Genomic DNA, 14453 nt, shown 5'->3' with positions numbered 1-14453 from the left:
CCTCACCCGCCCCTCGTAGATTCTAGTTCCGGACTTGAAATAAACTCACTGGCAACGAGGAGTTTGGCCATCTTTAGGGCTAGCATGCAGGGTGGGTGCTTGTCGTCAAGCTGTAGCACATCTGGCAACAACACTGTCCGAGTCAAAGTCAACAAGACTTTGACAAACTCAAATAGTAGTCATGTTAGCCAAAACGAGCCCAGAACAAAGCCAGTAGCGACACTACCCCAGTGAGGATCTAGAAAAGGTATCTTATGCTCCTGGGATTTGTAGTCCTTGATAGCAGTGATCAGCTAGCATGTTAGCGTGCCCTCGAGACAGAGTCCGGTGCAACTCCTATTTTGATATTTTTCTCCGCAAAGTCTGCCGCCTGTACCGGGTCCTCGAATCTGGGAGTCTGGCCGTTGGATTAAGTGATCCGCAACGTCGCCAAGAGGAGTCCAAACTTCACGTCGGGACATGAAAGGCGGCTGGTTTTCGAGCTAAGGCCAGAGTAAAGTCCGGAAAAAATCGAAATCCTCTTACCCATACAAGATAGCGGTGAAGCCTCGCCCACCCCTCGTAGATTCTAGTTCCGGACTTGAAATAAACACACTGGCAACGAGGAGTTTGGCCATCTTTAGGCCTAGCATGCAGGGTGGGTGCTTGTCGTCAAGCTGTAGCACATCTGGCAACAACACTGTCCGAGTCAAAGTCAACAAGACTTTGACAAACTCAAATAGTAGTCATGTTAGCCAAAACGAGCCCAGAACAAAGCCAGTAGCGACACTACCCGAGTGAGGATCTAGAAAAGGTATCTTATGCTCCTGGGATTTGTAGTCCTCGATAGCAGTGATCAGCTAGCATGTTAGCGTGCCCTCGAGACAGAGTCCGGTGCAACTCCTATTTCGATATTTTTCCCCGCAAAGTCTGCCGCCTGTACCGGGTCCTCGAATCTGGGAGTCTGGCCGTTGGATCAAGTGATCCACAACGTCGCCAAGAGAAGGAGTCCAAACTTCCCGTCGGGACATGAAAGGCGGCTGGTTTCCAAGTTACGGCCGGAGTAAAGTCCGGAAAAAATCGAAATCCTCTTACCCGTATAAGATAGCGGTGAAGCCTCACCCGCCCCTCGTAGATTCTAGTTCCGGACTTGAAATAAATTCACTGGTACAACGAGGAGTTTGGCCAACTTTAGGCCTAGCATGCAGGGTGGGTGCTTGTCGTCAAGCTGTAGCACATCTGGCAACAACACTGTCCGAGTCAAAGTCAACAAGACTTTGACAAACTCAAATAGTAGTCATGTTAGCCAAAACGAGCCCAGAACAAAGCCAGTAGCGACACTACCCCAGTGAGGATCTAGAAAAGGTATCTTATGCTCCTGGGATTTGTAGTCCTTGATAGCAGTGATCAGCTAGCATGTTAGCGTGCCCTCAAGACAGAGTCCGGTGCAACTCCTATTTTGATATTTTTCTCCGCAAAGTCTGCCGCCTGTACCGGGTCCTCGAATCTGGGAGTCTGGCCGTTGGATCAAGTGATCCACAACGTCGCCAAGAGAAGGAGTCCAAACTTCACGTCGGGACATGAAAGGCGGCTGGTTTCCAAGTTACGGCCGGAGTAAAGTCCGGAAAAAATCGAAATCCTTTTACCCGTATAAGATAGCGGTGAAGCCTCACCTGCCCCTCGTGGATTCTAGTTCCGGACTTGAAATAAATTCACTGGTACAACGAGGAGTTTGGCCAATTTTAGGCCTAGCATGCAGGGTGGGTGCTTGTCGTCAAGCTGTAGCACATCTGGCAACAACACTGTCCGAGTCAAAGTCAACAAGACTTTGACAAACTCAAATAGTAGTCATGTTAGCCAAAACGAGCCCAGAACAAAGCCAGTAGCGACACTACCCCAGTGAGGATCTAGAAAAGGTATCTTATGCTCCTGGGATTTGTAGTCCTTGATAGCAGTGATCAGCTAGCATGTTAGCGTGCCCCCGAGACAGAGTCCGGTGCAACTTCACGTCGGGACATGATTGTAGTCATGTCGTTTTACCCATAGAGGACAGCGGAGTAGCCTCACCCGCCCGTTACAACAAGGAGGTTGGCCATCCTTAGGCCCAAGGCGCGCAGGGTCCGGTTGGACACGGTCCAACTCAGTGGGGCGAGGGCCCTCCCAGCCTACCACTCTGATATTTTTCCAGCAGATCGTCGCATTCCTTTAGCAAGTTAGCTTGTTGACGCGAGCACGGATGTCCGTTAGTTGGTTAGCATTAGCATTGGCAGCGAGCTCCAGGCCCGCCATGGGACGAGAGAATGCTTTTGAATGGTTCCGGGACCGCCGCTATCTCTCCTCTGACGACGGATGTTAAGGATGTCCACTCGCATTTCGTCCATCGTCCGACTAACAAAATGGCCGAGTCGACAACCGACCCCTCCGTGGTGTCTGGATCCGGAGACGCGCGAGGTTTGGCGCGGCCTGGCTGGTCAAATTTTCCTCGGCCAGACTTCGTGGAATTTACAGGCGCAATAATACAAAAAGAAGCTTTGCACGACATGTTGGTCAAATAAATGTTCAAACTGGTGGGCGGAGTTAACCAAAGTGCCAAACGTCACATTTCCATGGAGCCACCGCAAAGTCCGCAATACATTGCCCGTGCTCAAGCAGGCGATACATGCTAGTAGTTATTAGCATTAGCACTTTTTAATATGGCGATACATGCTATTAGTTATTAGCATTAGCAATTTTTAATATGGCGATTCATGCTAGTAGTTATTAGCATTAGCACTTTTTAATGTGGCGATACATGCTAGTAGTTATTAGCATTAGCACTTTTTAATGTGGCGATACATGCTATTAGTTATTAGCATTAGCAATTTTCAATATGGCGATACATGCTACTAGTTATTAGCATTAACAATTATTAATGTGGCCATACATGCTACTAGTTACTAGCATTAACAATGTTTAATGTGGCGATACATGCCACTAGTTACTAGCATTAACAATGTTTAATGTGGCGATACATGCTACTAGTTACTAGCATTAACAATGTTTAATGTGGCGATACATGCCACTAGTTACTAGTATTAACAATGTTTAATGTGGCGATACATGCTACTAGTTACTAGCATAAATGATGTTTAATGTGGCGATACATGCTACTAGTTACTAGCATTAACAATGTTTAATGTGGCGATACATGCTATAAGTTACTAGCATTAACAATGTTTAATGTGGCGATACATGCCACTAGTTACTAGCATTAACAATGTTTAATGTGGCGATACATGCTACTATTTACTAGCATTAACAATGTTTAATGTGGCGATACATGCCACTAGTTACTAGCATTAACAATGTTTAATGTGGCGATACATGCTACTAGTTACTAGCATTAACCATGTTTAATGTGGTGATACATGCTACTAGTTACTAGCATTAACAATGTTTAATGTGGCGATACATGCTACTAGTTACTAGCATTAACAATGTTTAATGTGGCGATACATGCTACTAGTTACTAGCATTAACAATGTTTAATGTGGCGATACATGCTACTAGTTACTAGCATTAACAATGTTTAATGTGGCGATACATGCTACTAGTTACTAGCATTAACAATGTTTAATGTGGCGATACATGCTACTAGTTACTAGCATTAACAATGTTTAATGTGGCGATACATGCTACTAGTTACTAGCATTAACAATGTTTAATGTGGCGATACATGCTACTAGTTACTAGCATTAACAATGTTTAATGTGGCGATACATGCCACTAGTTACTAGCATTAACGATGTTTAATGTGGCGATACATGCCACTAGTTACTAGCATTAACAATGTTTAATGTGGCCATACATGCTACTAGTTACTAGCAAAAATGATGTTTAATGTGGCGATACATGCTACTAGGTACTAGCATTAATAATGTTTAATGTGGCCATACATGCTACTAGTTACTAGCATTAATGATGTTTAATGTGGCGATACATGCTACTAGTTACTAGCATTAACAATGTTTAATGTGGCGATACATGCTACTAGTTACTAGCATTAATGATGTTTAATGTGGCGATACATGCTACTAGTTACTAGCATTAACAATGTTTAATGTGGCGATACATGCTACTACTTACTAGCATTAATGATGTTAAATGTGGTGATACATGCTACTAGTTACTAGCATTAATTATGTTTAATGTGGCGATACATGCTACTAGTTACTAGCATTAACAATGTTTAATGTGGCGATACATGCTACTAGTTACTAGCATTAACAATGTTTAATGTGGCGATACATGCTACTAGTTACTAGCATTAACAATGTTTAATGTGGCGATACATGCTACTAGTTACTAGCATTAACAATGTTTAATGTGGCGATACATGCTACTAGTTACTAGCATTAATTATGTTTAATGTGGCGATACATGCTACTAGTTACTAGCATTAACAATGTTTAATGTGGCGATACATGCTACTAGTTACTAGCATTAACAATGTTTAATGTGGCGATACATGCTACTAGTTACTAGCATTAACGATGTTTAATGTGGCGATACATGCCACTAGTTACTAGCATTAACCATGTTTAATGTGGCGATACATGCTACTAGTTACTAGCATTAACAATGTTTAATGTGGCAATACATGCTACTAGTTACTAGCATTAACAATGTTTAATGTGGCAATACATGCTACTAGTTACTAGCATTAACAATGTTTAATGTGGCGATACATGCCACTAGTTACTAGCATTAACAATGTTTAATGTGGCGATACATGCTACTAGTTACTAGCATTAACGATGTTTAATGTGGCGATACATGCTACTAGTTACTAGCATTAACAATGTTTAATGTGGCGATACATGCTACTAGTCCCTAGCATTAACAATGTTTAATGTGGCAATACAAGCTACTAGTTACTAGCATTAACAATGTTTAATGTGGCGATACATGCTACTAGTTACTAGCATTAACAATGTTTAATGTGGCGATACATGCTACTAGTTACTAGCATTAACAATGTTTAATGTGGCAATACAAGCTACTAGTTACTAGCATTAACAATGTTTAATGTGGCGATACATGCTACTAGTTACTAGCATTAACAATGTTTAATGTGGCGATACATGTTACTAGTTACTAGCATTAACAACAAAAAAAAGGTGATAAAACAAGTTTATTAGTAAAAAGGTGATAGAAGAAGTTTATTAGTAAAAAGGTGATAGAACAAGTTTATTAGTAAAAAGGTGATAGAAGAAGTTTATTAGTAAAAATGTAATAAAACAAGTTTATTAGTAAAAATGTGATTGAACAATTTTATTAGTAAAAAGGTGATAAAACAAGTTTATTAGTAAAAAGGTGATAGAACAAGTTTATTAGTAAAAAGGTGATAAAACAAGTTTATTAGTAAAAAGGTGATAGAAGAAGTTTATTAGTAAAAAGGTGATAGAACAAGTTTATTAGTAAAAAGGTGATAAAACAAGTTTATTAGTAAAAAGGTGATGGAACAAGTTTATTAGTAAAAAGGTGATAAAAGAAGTTTATTAGTAAAAAGGTGATAGAAGAAGTTTATTAGTAAAAAGGTGATAGAAGAAGTTTATTAGTAAAAAGGTGATAGAAGAAGTTTATTAGTAAAAATGTAATAAAACAAGTTTATTAGTAAAAATGTGATTGAACAATTTTATTAGTAAAAAGGTGATAAAACAAGTTTATTAGTAAAAAGGTGATAGAACAAGTTTATTAGTAAAAAGGTGATAAAACAAGTTTATTAGTAAAAAAGGTGATAGAAGAAGTTTATTAGTAAAAAGGTGATAGAACAAGTTTATTAGTAAAAAGGTGATAAAACAAGTTTATTAGTAAAAAGGTGATAGAACAAGTTTATTAGTAAAAAGGTGATAAAACAAGTTTATTAGTAAAAAGGTGATTGAACATTTTTATTAGTAAAAAGGTGATAAAACAAGTTTATTAGTAAAAAGGTGATAAAACAAGTTTATTAGTAAAAAGGTGATAAAAGAAGTTTATTAGTAAAAAGGTGATAGAAGAAGTTTATTAGTAAAAAGGTGATAGAAGAAGATTATTAGTAAAAAGGTGATAAAACAAGTTTATTAGTAAAAAGGTGATAAAAGAAGTTTATTAGTAAAAAGGTGATAGAAGAAGTTTATTAGTAAAAAGGTGATAGAAGAAGTTTATTAGTAAAAAGGTGATAGAAGAAGTTTATTAGTAAAAAGGTGATGAAACAAGTTTATTAGTAAAAAGGTGATAAAAACAAGTTTATTAGTAAAAAAGGTGATAGAAGAAGTTTATTAGTAAAAAGGTGATAAAACAAGTTTATTAGTAAAAAGGTGATAAAAGAAGTTTATTAGTAAAAAGGTGATAGAAGAAGTTTATTAGTAAAAAGGTGATAAAACAAGTTTATTAGTAAAAAGGTGATAAAACAAGTTTATTAGTAAAAAGGTGATAGAAGAAGTTTATTAGTAAAAAGGTGATAGAAGAAGTTTATTAGTAAAAAGGTGATAAAAGAAGTTTATTAGTAAAAAGGTGATAAAACAAGTTTATTAGTAAAAAGGTGATAGAAGAAGTTTATTAGTAAAAAGGTGATAAAACAAGTTTATTAGTAAAAAGGTGATAGAAGAAGTTTATTAGTAAAAAGGTGATAAAAGAAGTTTATTAGTAAAAAGGTGATAAAACAAGTTTATTAGTAAAAAGGTGATAGAAGAAGTTTATTAGTAAAAAGGTGATAAAAGAAGTTTATTAGTAAAAAGGTGATAAAAGAAGTTTATTAGTAAAAAGGTGATAGAAGAAGTTTATTAGTAAAAAGGTGATAGAACAAGTTTATTAGTAAAAAGGTGATAAAACAAGTTTATTAGTAAAAAGGTGATAAAACAAGTTTATTAGTAAAAAGGTGATAGAAGAAGTTCATTAGTAAAAAGGTGATAGAAGAAGTTTATTAGTAAAAAGGTGATAAAACAAGTTTATTAGTAAAAAGGTGATAAAACAAATTTATTAGTAAAAAGGTGATAAAAGAAGTTTATTAGTAAAAAGGTGATAAAAGAAGTTTATTAGTAAAAAGGTGATAGAAGAAGTTTATTAGTAAAAAGGTGATAAAAGAAGTTTATTAGTAAAAAGGTGATAGAAGAAGTTTATTAGTAAAAAGGTGATAGAAGAAGTTTATTAGTAAAAAGGTGATAAAAGAAGTTTATTAGTAAAAAGGTGATAGAAGAAGTTTATTAGTAAAAAGGTGATACAACAAGTTTATTAGTAAAAAGGTGATAAAACAAGTTTATTAGTAAAAAGGTGATAGAAGAAGTTTATTAGTAAAAAGGTGATAAAAGAAGTTTATTAGTAAAAAGGTGATAAAAGAAGTTTATTAGTAAAAAGGTGATAGAAGAAGTTTATTAGTAAAAAGGTGATAGAAGAAGTTCATTAGTAAAAAGGTGATAGAAGAAGTTTATTAGTAAAAAGGTGATAAAACAAGTTTATTAGTAAAAAGGTGATAAAACAAATTTATTAGTAAAAAGGTGATAAAAGAAGTTTATTAGTAAAAAGGTGATAAAAGAAGTTTATTAGTAAAAAGGTGATAAAACAAGTTTATTAGTAAAAAGGTGATAGAAGAAGTTTATTAGTAAAAAGGTGATAAAAGAAGTTTATTAGTAAAAAGGTGATAGAAGAAGTTTATTAGTAAAAAGGTGATAGAAGAAGTTTATTAGTAAAAAGGTGATAAAAGAAGTTTATTAGTAAAAAGGTGATAGAAGAAGTTTATTAGTAAAAAGGTGATACAACAAGTTTATTAGTAAAAAGGTGATAAAACAAGTTTATTAGTAAAAAGGTGATAGAAGAAGTTTATTAGTAAAAAGGTGATAAAAGAAGTTTATTAGTAAAAAGGTGATAGAAGAAGTTTATTAGTAAAAAGGTGATACAACAAGTTTATTAGTAAAAAGGTGATAAAACAAGTTTATTAGTAAAAAGGTGATAAAAGAAGTTTATTAGTAAAAAGGTGATAGAAGAAGTTTATTAGTAAAAAGGTGATAAAAGAAGTTTATTAGTAAAAAGGTGATAGAAGAAGTTTATTAGTAAAAAGGTGATAGAAGAAGTTTATTAGTAAAAAGGTGATAAACAAGTTTATTAGTAAAAAGGTGATAAAACAAGTTTATTAGTAAAAAGGTGATAAAAGAAGTTAATTAGTAAAAAGGTGATAGAAGAAGTTTATTAGTAAAAAGGTGATAAAACAAGTTTATTAGTAAAAAGGTGATAGAAGAAGTTTATTAGTAAAAAGGTGATAAAAGAAGTTTATTAGTAAAAAGGTGATACAACAAGTTTATTAGTAAAAAGGTGATAAAACAAGTTTATTAGTAAAAAGGTGATAAAAGAAGTTAATTAGTAAAAAGGTGATAGAAGAAGTTTATTAGTAAAAAGGTGATAAAACAAGTTTATTAGTAAAAAGGTGATAGAAGAAGTTTATTAGTAAAAAGGTGATAAAAGAAGTTTATTAGTAAAAAGGTGATACAACAAGTTTATTAGTAAAAAGGTGATAGAAGAAGTTTATTAGTAAAAAGGTGATAAAAGAAGTTTATTAGTAAAAAGGTGATAGAAGAAGTTTATTAGTAAAAAGGTGATTGAACAAGTTTATTAGTAAAAAGGTGATAAAAGAAGTTTATTAGTAAAAAGGTGATAAAAGAAGTTTATTAGTAAAAAGGTGATAAAACAAGTTTATTAGTAAAAAGGTGATAAAAGAAGTTTATTAGTAAAAAGGTGATAGAACAAGTTTATTAGTAAAAAGGTGATAAAACAAGTTTATTAGTAAAAAGGTGATAAAAGAAGTACTCTACCTGTCCATCAAAGGATCGGACTGATGTCAGCCCGTAGACAAAACAGGAAGTGACGCTGGTGGGCGCACACGAGGCCTCGCCGTCCGCCACGACACATTCCTCGCCATGCGGGCAGCGGAAGTCCGAGTCACACATCACCTGCCCGCTGTCTCCGCACACGCAGCGAGTGTCACATGACATGTCGGGGTGGAACACCTGAGGGGGAGGAGGAGCGTGAGCGGCGGCGAGGTGTGGCACGGGCGGGCGAGGGAGCGTACCTGTGCACGTGTGTAGTAGCGTCCCAGGTGGTGACAGCCGCACTCGGCCAGAGGAAGACAGCGGTCGTGACTCAGCAGGAAGCCCTGGTCGCACACGCAGCCCTCCAGGCAGGGGGAGTTGTCGTCACAACCCTCAGGGGGAGCCGGGCCGCTGCAGGTGAGCTGGCAGGGCGGCGCACACACCTGGTAGTGACTGTTGGCGCCACACGAGGGCGCTGCACACATGAGAGTCAAACTGTATATACACTATATATATTTCAACAGTATATACAGTATATATATTTGAACAGTATATACAGTATATATATTTCAACAGTATAAATATTTGATGTTCAGGTGTGAGGAATGAAAAGGTTTTCTTACGACAAAACTCTGGCGTCCTCCATGTCTCCAAGATGGCGCCGGCCTCCTGACACGTAGCGCTGAAAGCTGATAGGCTGTTGCATAGGGCGGAGGCGTGGCCTTTGAAGGCGCACATATCGTAGACGCAGTCTGCCAGGAAGTGGGCGTGATCCAGTTTGTCGTGACATTGGCTGTGTGGACCAAACACTACACTTTATGAAGGATATTGCTAGGAGCTAGCATGCTACTGATGATTAGCATTAGCAATTTTTGACGTGGCGATACATGCTAGCGATTATTAGCATTAGCAATTGTTAATGTGGCGATACATGCTAGCAATTATTAGCATTAACACATTTTAATGTGGCGATACATGCTAGTGATTGTTAGCATTAGCAATTTTTAATGTGGCGATACATGCTAGTGATTATTAGCATTCATAATTTTTAATGTGACGATACATGCTACGGATTATTAGCATTAACAATTTTTAATGTGGCGATACATGCTAGTGATTATTAGCATTCATAATTTTTAATGTGGCGATACATGCTAGCGATTATTTGCATTAGCAATTTTTAATGTGGCGATACATGCTAGTGATTATTAGCATTCATAATTTTTAATGTGACGATACATGCTACGGATTATTAGCATTAACAATTTTTAATGTGGCGATACATGCTAGTGATTATTAGCATTAATAATTTTTAATGTGGCGATACATGCTAGCAATTATTAGCATTAGCCATTTTTAATGTGGCAATACATGCTAGTGATTATTAGCATTCATAATTTTTAATGTGACGATACATGCTACGGATTATTAGCATTAACCATTTTTAATGTGGCGATACATGCTAGCGATTATTAGCATTAGCAATTTTTAATGTGGCGATACATGCTAGTGATTATTAGCATTAGCAATTTTAATATGGTGATACATGCTAGTGATTCTTAGCATTAGCAATTGTTAATGTGGCGATACATGCTATTGATTATTAGCATTAATAATTTTCAATGTGGCGATACATGCTAGCGATTATTAGCATTAGCAATTTTTAATGTAGCGATACATGCTAGTGATTATTAGCATTAGCAATTTTTAATGTGGCGATACATGCTAGTGATTATTAGCATTAGCAATTGTTAATGTGGCGATACATGCTATTGATTATTAGCATTAATAATTTTTAATGTGGCGATACATGCTAGCGATTATTAGCATTAGCAATTTTTAACGTGGCAATACATGCTAGTGATTATTAGCATTCATAATTTTTAATGTGACGATACATGCTACGGATTATTAGCATTAACAATTTTTAATGTGGCGATACATGCTAGCGATTATTAGCATTAGCAATTTTTAATGTGGCGATACATGCTAGTGATTATTAGCATTAACAATTTTTAATGTGGCGATACATGCTACGGATTATTAGCATTAACAATTTTTAATGTGGCGATACATGCTAGTGATTATTAGCATTAATAATTTTTAACGTGGCGATACATGCTAGCAATTATTAGCATTAGCCATTTTTAATGTGGCAATACATGATAGTGATTATTAGCATTAATAATTTTTAATGTGGCGATACATGCTACGGATTATTAGCATTAACAATTTTTATTGTGGCGATACATGCTAGTGATTATTAGCATTAATAATTTTTAACGTGGTGATACATGCTAGCATTTATTAGCATTAGCCATTTTTAATGTGGCAATACATGCTAGTGATTATTAGCATTAATAATTTTTAATGTGGCGATACATGCTAGTGATTATTAGCATTAACAATTTTTTATGTGGCGATACATGCTAGCGATTATTAGCATTAACAATTTTTAATGTGGCGATACATGCTAAAATGCGCTAGCTTCATGCAAATATACACTGTATTTACCATTGACATGCTACTATTAGCATTAGCGTTTTTACTTGGCAATTTCAACACCTCCAAATGTGGTAGAGAAAACTCCACCTGAGATGAACGCTGCAACCAGCTGGTGTGTGTAGTAAGCACAACACTTACAGTACAAACACCTCGTGGGGCGCGACATAACACAACACATTCAACCTCTTGGTAATAGCTCAAACAGTGCTGCCACCTAATGTGCTGGAAGTGCCACCGCACAACACAATATACCACAAGGTATCATAATCGGCTCATTTTGGACACGTATCGCCTATGAACACATGAACACACACAAAAGTGTGTGGTCATCGGTACCGTATCGGTCCAAATGTGAAAGGTTAGGTCTTTAAAGGTTAGTATGTTGACACAGTAGTTAGGTAGTGTTTGAGTGAAGTGTGGCGGAGAAGGAGAAGGAGAGGGAGCGGGACAAAGCACCTGAAGGGACCGGAGGTGTCGGCCATGATGCCACAGTAGCGCCCCTGCTGGTAGTGCAGTACCAGTGCAGGGTGGCAGTGGGGACACGTGCCCGCAGGACAGTCGCTGGTGCAGCCCGGGTCTCCTCCCGCCTGCACTCAAGTCAAATAAAACAAGCGCGCTTTAGTCGTCATGGCAACACCTGTCTGTCATTCCTCTTTGGCGTCGTCTGGAACCTTGATGAATTATTATTATTAATATTATTGGTAGCAGCATTATTATTATTATTCAATTATAAATAAACAAACACACTTTTTATTAATGTTATTATCAATATTATTATCATTACTATTATTAGTATTACCTTCATTATTATCATTATCATCATTATTATTTTCATTATTATTTTCATTATTATTATTACTAATATTGTATTATCATTATGATTAGTAGCAGCATTAGTATTATTATTATTAATTTACGAATAAACAAACACACATTTCATTATTATTATTATTATTATTATTAATATTATTATTATCACTATTATTAATATTACATTCATTATTATCATTATCGTAATTTTTATTTTCATTGGTATTTATATAAGTATTATTATTGGTAGTATTTTTTTAATTATCATTATTTTACATATAAACATTTACTTTACAAAAGGGGTGTTCAAACTACATATATACATATACATATATATATATATATATATATATATATATATATATATATATATATATATATATATACACATACACTCACATAAATGTGTGTGTATATGTGTGTATGTTTGTATATACATACATACATATATGTATATATAAACATATACAGTATACATACATATACGTATATATACATATATACATACATATATACATATGTACAGTGTATATACATATGTATATATATACATACATATACATATATATATACACATATAAATGTGTGTGTATATATGTGTGTATGTATGTATGTATGTGTTTATGTATATATGTATATACATATACATACATACATATATTTACATATAAACATATATACATACATATATCACACAATATATCATGTTTGGAGCGTTCACACAATAAATCATGTTTGGAGCGTTCACACAATAAATCATGTTTGGAGCGTTCACACAATAAATCATGTTTGGAGCGTTCACACAATAAATCATGTTTGGAGCGTTCACACAATACATCATGTTTGGAGCGTTCACACAATAAATCATGTTTGGAACGTTCACACAATAAATCTTGTTTGGAGCGTTCACACAATAAATCATGTTTGGAGCGTTCACACAATAAATCATGTTTGGAGCGTTCACACAATAAATCATGTTTGGAGCGTTCACACAATAAATCATGCTTGGAGCGTTCACACAATAAATCATGTTTGGAGCGTTCACACAATAAATCATGTTTGGAGCGTTCACACAATAAATCATGTTTGGAGCGTTCACACAATACATCATGTTTGGAGCGTTCACACAATAAATCATGTTTGGAGCGTTCACACAATAAACCATGTTTGGAGCGTTCACACAATAAACCATGTTTGGAGCGTTCACACAATAAATCATGTTTGGAGCGTTCACACAATAAACCATGTTTGGAGCGTTCACACAATAAACCATGTTTGGAGCGTTCACACAATAAATCATGTTTGGAGCGTTCACACAATAAACCATGGTAACAATGTGTTGACATGTGCAAAAAGAAAGTAAATAAGTGTGAGTAAAAGTCAAAAAGTGTCACCTTCCAGCTGTGTCCCAGCGCGGTGGCGTGCTCGGCCTGACCGCCGTCGGCTTGCCGCATGTCGTCCGCTGGATCTGCGTTGTAGTTCCCACACAGACCTGAGGAGGGCAACACAGATCACCATCCTAGCCCCTTCCAAAAACCATCAGCCCGGAGGTTGGGTCTTGGGCGCAGTTGGGTGTTCCAACAGCACAATGACCCCAAACACACCTCAAAAGTGGTAAAGGAATGGCTAAATCAGGCTAGAATGAAGGTTTTAGAATGGCCTTCCCAAAGTCCTGACTTAAAGGTGTGGACAATGCTGAAGAAACAAGTCCATGTCAGAAAACCAACACAATTAAGATATTCGATGCACGCTAACGTTAGCGTACCACCGTAGCATTTTCAACACATTTTTTCCAGTGCACACATCAGAGTAATTAATATATTGTTGTACTTAACACATGTTACAGTTAGCATTTTGGCTTGCTAAAACTGGCATGCTAGCTATTTTAGCTAATTCAGCAGGTATTTAGCATATTTCTGTATTACACTAACACAAACTGTAAGCATGTTATTGTTAGCATGTTAGCATTGGAACTATTTTTTTTTGCCTGTTTTGCTCATACTTTTTGTTATTTGACGCTATCTGCCCAGCAAGCTAAATGCTAGCATTTCACTTTGGCTTTAGCTCTTTAGCAATCACGTGACATTTTGCCCCAAATTGCATTTTTATAAATACTTGACAAGAAGAATGTATAAATGTGCGGCTTTTGAAGGTGAAAAATACCAAAATAATCCCTGGCAGGCTTTGACTTGTTTGGGCACGCCTGGTTTACACTCAAAGAAACACCACATGGCGGCCCAAACATGAATGTTCCTGATGAGTGAATGTTCCTACCAGAATGTTCCTACCTAGATGTTCCTGATGAGTGAATGTTCCTACCAGAATGTTCCTACCTAGATG

General features: G+C 35.7%; 1 protein-coding gene across 1 annotated transcript in view; it reads right to left on the bottom strand.

The window, feature by feature from the left end:
- Positions 1-14453, bottom strand: part of LOC133660497 (IgGFc-binding protein-like) — an 81520-nt gene that overhangs the window by 48636 nt on the left and 18431 nt on the right. Inside the window, exons 14-18 of the mRNA XM_062064035.1 lie at positions 13508-13605; positions 11760-11890; positions 9422-9591; positions 9059-9273; positions 8802-8996 (exon numbers count right to left, since the gene is read on the bottom strand). Coding sequence (XP_061920019.1) covers positions 8802-8996; positions 9059-9273; positions 9422-9591; positions 11760-11890; positions 13508-13605 — 809 coding nt within the window. The remainder of the gene's footprint in view (positions 1-8801; positions 8997-9058; positions 9274-9421; positions 9592-11759; positions 11891-13507; positions 13606-14453) is intronic.

This window comes from Entelurus aequoreus, linkage group LG11 (assembly GCF_033978785.1).
Source record: "Entelurus aequoreus isolate RoL-2023_Sb linkage group LG11, RoL_Eaeq_v1.1, whole genome shotgun sequence".
In the NCBI taxonomy this organism is placed as follows: Eukaryota; Metazoa; Chordata; class Actinopteri; order Syngnathiformes; family Syngnathidae; genus Entelurus; species Entelurus aequoreus.
The sequence above is the reverse complement of the archived record's forward strand: the minus strand, read 5'-3'. Positions and strand labels throughout refer to the sequence as shown.